We start from the raw sequence: 12714 nt of genomic DNA, 5'->3' as shown, positions 1-12714 counted from the left end.
GAAAATATAACTATTTTATGAGTGTGCAATTTTGTATGAATTCTTACTATGTTATTTATATGATGAAGTTAATGAAAACAGTAAGCTCCAACCCTAACTCCACCCCTCAACCTACCCCTCAGTTGAGTGAGTGGAGAGGTTGTACAAATTCATAAAAATGTGCAACAAATCAAAATGGTTACACATTGTTGTAAGATTCTGATTAACTGATTTGATATCTCTTGGACTTAGTTGTTTTAATAATAATAATAAAAAAACATAAATAAAAAAAATAATAATAATAATTTTAAAGTTGCTGTTCTGGAGTAAGACGAGAGACCTCATGCACAGCTATGCAGCCATCACAGGATCCTTCTGGACATTAGAAGACACACTGCTGGGATTCATGTTCAATAAACTGATCTGGTGTGGACAGCAAGGGAGAAACAGAGGTACAACCAAAAGATGGTACAGTTACTGATTTTATTCATGTTAGATGGACAGAAGACATGCATTGACTACATTTTATATTCCTTGATGTAAATCATTTATAGGCTACTAAAATCCTCTTTCTCTTTGTCTACCCTAAGGTTTTGACTATCAGTCCTGTCCAAAATGGTCAACCTGTTTGAATCATCCTGTGTACTCACTGTGGAAGCAAGCTTCTCAGAATGTAAGCCTTGTTCATTTCATATTATTAAAAACATATATAAACTGTATGTCACAAAGCTGTGTACTAGCTCTCAGCTGTCCAGCAGTTTTCTAAACGGTAATCTTATAATAGTTTGTAAAAATGGAATTCAGCTGCACTACCCTTACCAAAAAGTAGTATACTTCAAGTTTATTTTATTAAGTATACTTAAGTAATGTTTAAGTGCATTTTAGTATACTTTATGTAGTTAGTATACAAATATTAGTGCACTAGTAGCATACTTATAAGTGTACTATTTCAATACTCTTGGGACTAAATTGATCCACTTCTAGTATATAAAAGTATACTTTTAAATATACTTTAAGTATAACAGTAGTAAACTTTGAGTACACAACTAGTTTACATCAATTTTAGCTTGTACTGCAACTATACTAAAAAGTGAAGTTATAGGTATACTGATAGTTTACTACTTAAATACTTCTAGTAGCATTTTTAGTACACTTTGAAGTATAGTTTCAGTAAACTACTAGTTTAGTAGTATTGCACTGCAAGTATACTCGTAAATTTTCTTTAACTGAACTTTACATCATACTTTGAGTATACTACTATATCCCTGTCTAAGTATTAATTTGTATATATTTTGTTATATGAATATCTGAACATACAAAACATCAAAAGAAATAATAGGATATCTGTTTGTAAAAAAAAAAATATATATTCTAGCTTCCTGTATTTTTTTTTAAACACTTGAATGTGGGTAAGTTTCATGAATAAAAAATAAAGAAATAAACAAAATTTTGAACAAAAAACTGAAAACAAAACTATGAATTGGATTCAGAATGATCTAATAAACGTACATGGAGTTGATCAACACCTCAAAGCTTGACAGTCATTATTATCTCTTCATTGGTTGACATTTTATTCCACAACCTTACACAGTTTGATGCTGTTTTATGTTTGATGATCCTGTTAGATTGCGGCCGTTTCTCAAACAGAAGGCTGCATCCTCCGGAGGTCGCATTTGCAGGCTGCATACGTCATCAGTCTTAGTTTATTTCAGTTAACTGAGCATTACTTTTACCAGTCATAAGCATATCATTACAATTTATGCTTCACTAAGAATAATGGTCAAATTTATAACTGTTAATATTATAAATGAAGGTCTTCTTTATGACGTCTGCAGCCTACAAATGTGACCTCCGGAGGATGCAGCCTTCCGTTTGAGAAATGGCCCATATTTGTAAGGTGCCCTGCGTGCCAGTGTGCATACTATCCACCCTATCTGCCCTAAATAGTATTGAAAATTACTACTATCACCTAGAATTTATGATGGATAGTATTCACATTGGGATGCAGGCCATCTGTTGGGTCAAGGCTAAAAGGGATACAGCTCTAGCTACTTGGCATGCATACATCAGTCTAACATTATTTTTGTCACACTGTACAACAATAATACTGTTTTTGTATTATAGTAAGGGCTAAGTTTAGGGTTGGGGTAGGTGTAGATGTTAAAAAAAACGAATCTAATAGGTAGAACAATTAATTTCATTGTTAGTTTCCAGTCTGAGCTGTATCCTTTCTAGCCACAATACATCTGTTGTTTTAGTGTCTTCTTCACTTGTGTTTTTTTGTAAATTCTGTACAGACGATGTGTACTAGTGCCCCCTACTGTATAACAATGAAAACACAGATTCTAGGAGCACAAGTATAGCTTAAATACATTTAGACTTTTCTTAAGCATGAGTCAGGTATACTTAAATGTCATTTTAAGTATATTTCTGAGAAGTACATTCAGCCCATTTCTGAGAAGTACATTAAAAGAAGACTATTTTCCAATTTTTTTTTTTTTGTTTAAAAGAAGTATACTAATAGCAAACTTCTTTTTCATAAGGGTAATGCATTTCATTGGTTTGAATCTTTCTTTGCAGTTTGCTATGGCTGCGTGTGGAAATATTACAGTCTTGCTAAATGGATCAATTCATCATGCTTTCAACAAAAAAAGGTATGCATGCTTGCTTTGTAAATGCTTACTAGTTTTAATGTGAAATATGATGAGAATGCTTTTGGTCCCTTGAATATCTAAAGTAATTTGATTTTCACAGTTTAAGATGTAAGTAAAAACTGAGATTCTTTAAATAATTATAATGGCCATAAACTAAATTGCTTAAATAAATAAATAAATAAATAGTTGTTTTCACCTTTTCAGTAACCTAGTAATAGTAAGAAGTAGTAGTAATTCCTAGGTGCTGTTTCTAATACAGTACCTATATTTTCTGAGATATTTAATTTGTCCCTTCTTTATTATTTAGATCTGGGATGGGCAACTTCGATCTTGGAAGGCCACTGTCCTGCAGAGTTTAGTTCCAACCTTAATTAAACACTTAACAAGCTAATTAGTGTCTTCCAGATCACTAGAAATCGACAGGCAGGTGTATTTGTTCAGAGTTGGAGCTAAACTCTGCAGGACAGTTGCCCTCCAGGACCGAAGTTGCCTATGCCTGATTTAGATTATTAAAATGTTTCCTTTCTATGCAGTGTTTCCCATACATTGATTTATTTGTAGCAGCCCTCCACAATATCTTTGTTGAATAAATATGAGCACTGCACGTTTCAAAATCAAAACACAGTGCTAGTGTCTTTATATTAGTGTATATCTGAATATATATATATATATATATATATATATAATATATAATGTGGCATAACGGATTAAGATGATAAAGTCTAAACTCAATATGCTCCTATTCATTATTAAAACAACTACACACAATCAGGTGAGCCCAGAATAAACGCAACGCCGCGTACATTCGCATTTTCCCATAAAGAATAATCTCTACAGCTGTTTTATATCATTGTCTTTTGTTTATATTGATTTTCTATGGGAGGAAAACATCTATTTAACGCATTACGTTCTGGGCACGTCTGCTTGCCTATACAGAGTTGGTCCTTTTAATATCACATAATGCCTTTCTTATGGCGTGTTCATATCTGCTGGTATATCGTTTGACAACAGTAAGGTTTATATTGAATTTGGTCTTTATCATCTTAGTCCGTTTTGCCACATTAAGCGCTTGCTGCAAGTATAAAAGTGAAAGTTTGCGCATTCATGGCCATATGCTTGCCTTGAAGTACATTAAATTAATAAACTATATTACAAATTTGATCGTTTAATGGTACTTAATGTATCTTAATACATTAAGCCATATCAAGTGTTAATGGTTTTCTATGGGAGGAAAAAGCTTAACGATAGACGTTGCGCATTGTGTTCATATTCTGCTGTTCTGTGGCCACGGATTTGCGGGTCTTGATTTTATCTCCTACAGATGACTTGCAGGACCCTGTACGTTATGCTATTAAATTAGTTTTAATCGTTTAACGACCACAGCGTCTTGTCTCTATTGGCAACACGCACTAGTTGTGTGAATTGACATCGCAGGTAGCAGAGAGTGCAAGTGGCGATTGCGAGTGGCATTGTAATTTAGTTTATTTTTTCTTGTCTTCACCACCTGGCTACTGTTGTAAAATGTTGAGAGATTCAATAAAAAAAAATAAAATAAATAAATAAAGTAAAAATAAAATCGACTGCAAGTGACGTCACTTACGGAAGTGCAGTTGTCTGAGAGTGCAAGTGTCTGAGAGTGCAGGCTCATGTCTGCAGCCAGACCCTTCTCGAGGTTTCTGACACCTGAGGACACACCCAACTTGTGCGTTATGTGTTTGGGTGAGGAGCATGTGCATTCAGTTTTGGAGGGAGCAGAATACGCTCATTGTGAAAAGTTTCTAAAGCTCCGTTCGCGTCTGTCCCTATTCTCAATCAGCACATGCTTTCTCTCGAATCATTCAATCAAGCACTTTATTGGCATATAGCCAAGAAACGTGTTCTTCAGTTACTGACTCAAGTGATCTGCTGAATCAGCACATGCTTTCTCCCAAATCATTCGATCAAGTGCTTTATTGACATCTAGCCAAGAAACATTGCATGTAGCTGAGGAGCTGCGGTGCACCAAAGATTTGGCTCTCTGGGCCACAAAACGGACAGCTGCTGTGTTCGGTCAATTCATGAGCAATGGTGCCCATAGAGAGAAATCTGTGGTTGAAGCTGGGTGACATTGCAGTAAAAGAAAAGAGTTTTGTCCTTGATGTACCAGTCTGGCCTTCAAAGCTTTTCAGCACATTTGTTGAGGCAGTGGTCCGAAGTTTTAGGTAGCCAGGGTGCGGTCAGCACCCTTTAAGAGATCAAATTTTCAAAATTTCCAAGAGATCCAAATCTTTGCCGAAAGCTAATGGGAAACTTGGATGTAATGGTCTGAGGACTGGAGGCAGGGCCAGAAAGCAAGCGTTGCCTCTCACGCCCCCCTCCTCTGAAGGGTAGGTGTCGCACGGACAGCTAATCAAAACCTAAGGAAAGCATTTCACAGGAAGTGGTCTAAGCTTTAAATCATTGGCTCTGACCCTGCACATTGTTGCCATGTTTGGGCCTGTCTACAAACATCTCTTTCAGACAAAGAAGCTGATGTGTACAGGTGTCCTTTTTCACTCATGGGTGCACCAAAAGTTACGTTTAGAGATAAACCGATATAACGTTTTACTGATATTTTTCCCGATATTTAAGCATTTTTACCATAATCGGTTATCCGACAACAAGGGCGTGCAAAGGTAAAGCATAGCCTACTTTCTTGCTTTGCTGTAATTAGTAAACCTTATTTAATAAAACAGCCATTAATGCTCATATTAGATGTGATACATAAATGCCTGATATGCAGCTAGTTTAGGCAGCTTGGCTCTAAGAATTAGAGACGAACTTACAGCCACGTAAAATAATTCGTCAAGTCCTGTCCCAATAAACATAACTTTGTCTGAATTAAATAATATACAGCCACGAATGAGCACATGTTGGAAATGAAAGCGCTGAATTTAATTTTCTCTCTTTATCTGTATGCTCATTATTATAGCCTCGTGAAGTCGGAGTCACGTATAGGCTTAAACGTCATAAGAAATAGAGACGAACTCACAGTCACGTAAGATAATTAGTCAAGTCCTGTCCCAATAACTTTGCCTGAATTGAATAATATACATGCACGAATGAGCACATGTTGGAAATGAAAGCGCTGAATTTAATTCTCTCGCAGTTGTATGCAGTCGGAGTCACGTACAGGCTTAAACCGTCATAAGAAATAGCTCGAACTAAAATAATCCGTCAAGTCCTGTCCCAATAAACGTAACTTTGCATTAATTAAATAATACAGCGCATTTTTAAAATAAAAGCACTGAATTTAATTCTCTCTCTGTTGTCTATTTGCTCATCATTCGTGTTTATATGCTCATCGTCGCTTTCTTCTTTGCCATTCACCCACCGGATCGATGCTCTGTTGGCCACCGCATGTAACTTTTAACAAGATTTACTTCTTTAAAACACTCTCCATTATATTAACATTTACTGTATAAGCATTATTTTTCCTATTACACTTCTAAATGTATACAACTCTATGGTAGGGTGACCACCTGTCCCGCTTTGCGTTGTACTGCACAGCAATTTTAACCCCTTGTCCCACACATCGCAAATTGTCTGTCAGTTGGTTTTTAATTTTAATAAAGCTTATTTATTTATTCTTTTTGCGGCGTATTTCCGCGCAAACAATGCGCGGACCTCATCAAGTCGTCTGGCACCACCGACGGAAATGGTCGAGCGCACACGGAAAAATCTCTTCTCTCGTAGGTGGATTCTATTAATTCTCAATAAAAAAAGACGCACTTTCTCTCGCTTGTGTGCGCTCAGAAACATTAATCAGCGCATATGACAATGGATGTAATCAGTATTTACACAGCATAACAGTTGAAAATGTATCTCACACGTGTCCCGCATTGTCCCGCAAAATCACATCTACGTCCTCCAACAGATCTTTTATTGTTGTAATATGAAGATTAAATTTAACATGAAAGGCTGCTAATTTTCAACACTTTTTAAGATGACTAAAAGGAGGAAAATCCAAAGTGAAGTATGGACTTCACTCACTCACTGATTTACTTTGTAACAGTAAATAAATATCGGTACCGGTTATCGGGCACATAATTATGCAGATAATCAGTATCGGTTATAAAAAATCAATTTCGGTCAATCACTAGTTACGTTATAGACTGTCATCAGCCAGTAAGAATGTTTTTAAGACAAAGATTGTTTTTAAGACACATACTTTAGACACCGGGCAAGCTGAGGGCTGAGGGTGCTCATAGCTCCCAAAAAGTTCATCCCAAAATCATCATATTCAAAATCATCACTGTGAAAACATCCTTTTTGATTATTTAATATTATTATTATTATTATTATTATTTATTTATTTTTTTATTTATTTTTTTTTTTTTTTATAAAAGCATCATAAGATGGTCAGACAGCTCTCAGGCCAACACAACACTGATGCATCATGGTGCTTTTATGAACATTTTGTGTGTGTGTGTGTGTGTGTGTGTGTGTGTGAATAAAAATGCAATGTTTTCTATGCATATAAACCATTCACATCACTTCATAAAATTAAGGTAAAACAACTGAGTCACATGGGTTACTTTAATGCTGCCTTTACTACCTTTCTGAGGCTCGAAAGTGGTAGTTGCATAAACTGTGAAAGAGAGGGACAGAAATTTCTCAGATTTCATTAAAAAGATCTACATTTTTGTTTCAAAGATGACCAAAAGTTTTACAGGTTTGGAAAGATATGAAGGTGACTGCTGAAAATTTTTGGTTTAACTAACACATTAGGTAAATCGGTTCCCTCAGGGGCATCAGTAGATCTCTGCCTGATCTCTGATCTTATGGTTCTTCTGCTCCTTCACCATCCCAATCCTGGATTTTTGAGCCACAACAAAAGTTTCCACTTTGAATGCTTTAGCCTGGTTGCTTTTTCTCCAGCATCTAAAATGAGAAAGAAAACAACAACCAAAATGTAAATGTTAAAAACAAACAAACAAAAGAGTGGGAACTAACTTACAGCATGAGAACAATTTTCTAGAATTTTTTAACAGTTTTATGTCACTTCCTATATATGTATCGCAAATGTGGTACAATTAAAATTACTATGCAAGTACTAAAAAAAAATCAGCTGCTGAAATGTTAAATGGATAGTACATAAGAGCCGTATTGAAACAGTGATCCCTAAAATTGTTGTAAAAACCGAAACAAATATAAATGTTGAGAATGTGTTTGACATTACAAAAACAAAAAAAGGACTTACACAGCAAAAGATGCAGTGACCTGTGGCTGAATGGCCTTTGGTTTTATTTGGCTATGATTGATACACAAACAAAAGGGAATAGAAGATAATAACATCACCGAATATGAGTCAAATATTGCATGTTTCTGTTCAAATTAAAGTGTACTCATTCTTCATGAGTGATTATTAACTAATTAGTGTGTCAGGGGTTCTCAACTCTGGCCCTCAAGGTCCACTGTCATACAGAGGGTGCATCTCAATCACTCAATAGTGTGCTAGGTTGTGAATTGATATATTGTGTTCACAAATTCAGACATTGATAAGGACAGTGGCTCACTACACACTGGTGACTATTTCCGTCCTCACTGTACAGCATCACTACTGATATTTACACACAGCATTAAAACAAATATTTCTTTTAATGTTTTTAGAGTACATTATGATAAATACTTTGTTACATGAATGTGCCATAAATAAATTGTAAATGTTTGCTAGATTAGACATTACCTGTCTAGTGATGTATGTTTATGCTGAAATATGATATTGGTTTGTGTTTTTAAATCAGTTAAATGTAATTTTGTAGTGAATTATCTCTTAAGTTTTGAGCTTCAGAACTTCCTATAAGGGAACGTAGTGAACATCGATGCTTACTGGTTTTCACAGCTATTTAGGGAGCACACATTTCAGTGCACAGTAAAAATGTTGTGATTAAGACATCCCTTAATCACTGACTAATGAGCAAGGGACCTGAGAAATACACACCCATAGTTTAAGTAACTTTATAGTTATTAAACCTGAAGACCTTGATTAGTTTGTTCAGGCGCACTGGAGCAAAACGCTGCACATAAGTGGACCTCGAGACACAATGTTGAGATCTCTTGCAAATATGTTCTCAACATGACAATTCAGAGAGGCAGGATGACTGCTAGATTGATGACTTACAATCTGGTTTCCAGTCCTGGGCATGGAGGACCAAAGTTCTGCAGAGTTTCTGGTGATCCTTGATCAGCTGCTCAGGTCTGCTTAATTGGTGTTGAAGCTAAACTTTAAAAAGAGAAAGAAGACAATCAATTATGATGTTTTAAAGTAAAACAAAATTAAATTAAACATTTTTGATTAAATTAATGATATAAATACGCTCAACATCTGAAAATGCACAGATGAGAAGAACGCGATGTGTTTAATGAGAACTTTCAATCCACTGAAAAATTAGAAGCAATATTAAGTCACAGATGTATTTTTATTTATTATTATTAGTCGTATTATTATTCTTAAAATAAGTTATCATTACCTTTTGATGATTTTCAGTCTCTGAAATAGAAAAGTTCTATCAATTATGAATGGCATCATACATACATCATATGTAACAATATTTAATAAGAGTTTTAACACCATGAGCAAAATACATACAAAATACAGTAGAACCTATTATAATCAGTAATGCTGTCTACAATGAATGCGGCATGGCGCAACACTACAAATCCCTGACAGCAAACTGATGCCGTGTTCTATTTATCATGTACTTACACAAAGTTCAAATGATTTTCAGCGGTTGCTTTGGTTTGCATCCAGCATAGACAGACAATCTACGTCATTGTGCATTGCATTCTTGGTATACAATACAAATCACCAAAGAAAAAAAAATCTATTTACGTTAATATTTTTAAGGGCTTCTTGCACTTTATTAGAATGAACTAATATTTGAATCCCTTGTGTTATTAATGTTTGTGGTAATTTTTGTTTATGTTTTTGAAATAAGTCTCTTATGTTCACCAAGAAAACTGCATTTATTTGATCATAAATAAAAACAGTAATGTTATTATTAATGTTTATCGACCTTCCTGCAAAATTCAGCTCTAACCCTGACCAAACACACCTGAACGAGGTAATTAGGATCTGAAGGAGCACTTGATAATTACAGACAGGCGTGTTTGATTAGGGTTGGAACAAACTCTGCAGGAAGGTCGATCTCCAGGACCAGGGTTGAGCACTCTAATATACTATATTAGTTGAGCACTCACTAATATAGAATATACAAAACAATACAATTTAATAACAGAATTTATATTTTTAGGTTTACTTATTTAATGCTCATATACAGTGTTACTTATGTTTGGGTATTAAAGTCATTTTAAAATAACTAACAAGCAAACAAACAAATGTATATAGATGTACTGTATGTGTAATATTAGAGACTAAACTTACCTGAAATTTGTAAAAACAACAGTGAGAGATGTGTTTTGCTGCTGGACAGTGGAGTTTCCGCCCCGTTTCCTTCCGCTCCAGACTTGAATGTTCAGTGCGCACGCCCATTAAACCAAGTAGATAATTAATAGCTTTAGAAATGGTAAACGTGGTGTAGAAATAACACTGAGAAAAAAAATGCTGATAAAGACCTATAAGGCATTAATACATTTTTTTTCGTAGACATATTTACACATGAAGAACAATTTTTAAGCTTTATTTTTTGTTTATTTTTTAAATATCTAACAGTACTTTAGACATATGTGAATATATTACATGTATGGGTGTAATTTATGTGAATTTATTAACAGACTATACAAGGGCTGTGGTTTATCATGGTGTTTGTGATGCTTAATATGTTTTTATGGATGCGTTATAGGCATAAAAATGTAGTGATTGTAAACAAATGTTAAGAAAAAGGTGTGTACACAGCACATACACAGCACAAGCATTTTCAACGAGATATGACCCACTAGGGGGCACTTTTTGCTCGATTTCTGCCATGCCAAATACGTAGTTTGAGAATGCTTAATAACAGATAATTTATGGTATGTGCAGGTTGTGCGGTTACTTTTTCTACAATCTATTTCTATATTTGCTACATATATGTTCACGGCTATATTAGGGCTATATGTGGTCCGAAATAAACGTGCTTAGGCTAAATTTGAACTAAATTAGGCGGACCAAACAAAGCCCAACGTCTATTTTTTGGGCTAAATTACGACTAAATCCGATGATGGACCAAACAACGACAAATTTTCAACGTTGATTTTTGGGCCAAATTTGGACCAAAATTAGATGGACTAAACAAAGACCAATTTTCTACGTCGATTTTTGGGCTACATTAGGACAAAATACGGCGGACCAAACAACGACCAATTTTCAACGTCGATTTTTGGCTGTTGTTCCTGACAGTATATTGAAGCTTTGAAGACAACAATTGCAAAGTCACTGAAGCTTTGAACACAACAATTGCAAAGTCACTTTAGATAATAAACTAGTACTATGATACATCATTTAATTACAACATAATTTGTTTTTGTTTTTAATTAAAACCATTTTGGACTGTATAGAACAATGTTTACATTTTACCTTGTGGACAGAGTATGTTTTCTTGTTTGACAAAGCATGTGTTTTCTACATACTTGTATTTATTCCTTAGCATGTTTGGCAGTGTGGAACTGGACAATCTAAACCCAAGGATGGTTACCCATGTTCATATTAAAGTCACCTACAACCTAGAGGGACCCTTTTTGTAAGACAGAGTACATTTCATCTTATTTTCAATACAATGACACTTATAACACTCATTAGTGATCTACAGTACAGTGACCTGGTGACAACTGCTGTGTGAATGGCACACATTAATACAACTGTGCAAAGAATACAGATCAATAATGAACATTGTATAGTAATGTTTTTACAAGACACACTATTTTAATAGCTGACTTTTGTTTTTGTCTCTCTATAGGGAGTCTTGCACTCAGGGATCCATCCGTGGACTTATAGAGATTTTAAAAAAAACGAGGTTTCCACTGGACCTGCACAGACAATGACTTGTATGTTTTAATTTTCTACTTTCAAAAATATGTGAATCACTGAGTTCAGTAGTGCCTCCTGACCATACTTATGTGGGGCAGATGCTGGGTCGTAGCGATAACTTCTGATTAAATACCTATAAGTTTTATATTCTAATAGATGAATGGCTGTGTAAGTGCTTTGTCTTTTATTTTGTATTGTGATTTTGTATTTCCGGGGGGTTTGATCACATGGGTGATGCAGGTGGATATTTACCTGATGGTATTTCCTGTTTGATAGGTACTAGAGAGGGGGTGAGTAGCGGGGAGCGCTCACTTTCTGTTGACTGTTCAGCATGTTTTATTGGTTTTAATCGTACATTTGTTTGTTTCATCATGTTAATACATCTTCAAAGAAAATGCAAATGAACGGGAACGCGTCACGGAGGTATTCCTTCTACTTAGCCTCTCAGCAGCTATAAGCTGTCGCTAGAGGCTGAACACATGTATTTTTGACAGCAGTGTTCTAAGTACACACAGTACTACCTATAGTAAAATGTAGGGGTGTAAGGGTTAAAATATTTGTAACGAGAATATTTGGTACAGGTATCATTCCGTGTCAACTCAACTGGAGGTCCCTGCTCAATTTTTTTTTATTTTGCTCATATTTTTTTCTGAAGAAAGAACATTTAATGATACAGGCATCTGACAGGAGGACAAATCACGTAGGTTAATGATTTAATTTGAAGTGCATAATATAAAACGCATCTCATGTTCAAGACAACCTGATGGATTATGCACTTTTCCAGCAGTTGTTCACTTTATTTTTCAGATGTGTTTGCAACATGTCCTGGGGTGAAATTTAGAGTTTCAAATTACATTCCAAAAACACAGAGGTTTTGCACATGCAACAGTTAAAATAAAGCAGTATTTGTTTGTGTGTGAAACCAAAATACCTGTGGGTCATTCTGTGTCAAATCGACCAAATTTCTGAAACTTCCTCAGCTCAATTTTTTGATTTTACTAATATTTTTTCTGATAAAAAGATAAACATGTATAGTGCTGAAAGCCAAAATATTTAATGTCATGGATGAATATTTACAGAGTAATCCACTATTTT

At 35.0% G+C, this 12714-nt stretch overlaps 1 protein-coding gene across 1 annotated transcript; it reads left to right on the top strand.

Annotated features, from left to right (window-relative positions):
* Positions 1-297: 297 nt before the first annotated feature.
* Positions 298-11826, top strand: LOC127158671 (ADP-ribosyl cyclase/cyclic ADP-ribose hydrolase 1). Its single transcript, XM_051101708.1, has 5 exons — positions 298-431; positions 570-652; positions 2560-2633; positions 11240-11332; positions 11549-11826. Exons 1-5 carry the CDS (start codon positions 323-325, stop codon positions 11631-11633), a joined length of 444 nt encoding a protein of 147 aa, XP_050957665.1. The 5' UTR covers positions 298-322; the 3' UTR covers positions 11634-11826.
* The last annotated feature ends 888 nt before the right edge of the window (positions 11827-12714 follow it).

This window comes from Labeo rohita, unplaced genomic scaffold (genome assembly GCF_022985175.1).
Source record: "Labeo rohita strain BAU-BD-2019 unplaced genomic scaffold, IGBB_LRoh.1.0 scaffold_163, whole genome shotgun sequence".
Lineage (NCBI taxonomy): Eukaryota > Metazoa > Chordata > Actinopteri > Cypriniformes > Cyprinidae > Labeo > Labeo rohita.
The sequence above is the reverse complement of the archived record's forward strand: the minus strand, read 5'-3'. Positions and strand labels throughout refer to the sequence as shown.

Excerpts from the sequence above, each read along its gene's own strand:
- LOC127158671 (XM_051101708.1), top strand. The coding sequence starts at position 323 with ATGCACAGCTATGCAGCCATCACAGGATCCTTCTGGACATTAGAAGAC. Across the intron at positions 432-569 it reads ACAGCAAGGGAGAAACAGAG|GTTTTGACTATCAGTCCTGT; the intron begins GTACAACCAAAA and ends GTCTACCCTAAG. Across the intron at positions 11,333-11,548 it reads AACCTAGAGGGACCCTTTTT|GGAGTCTTGCACTCAGGGAT; the intron begins GTAAGACAGAGT and ends GTCTCTCTATAG.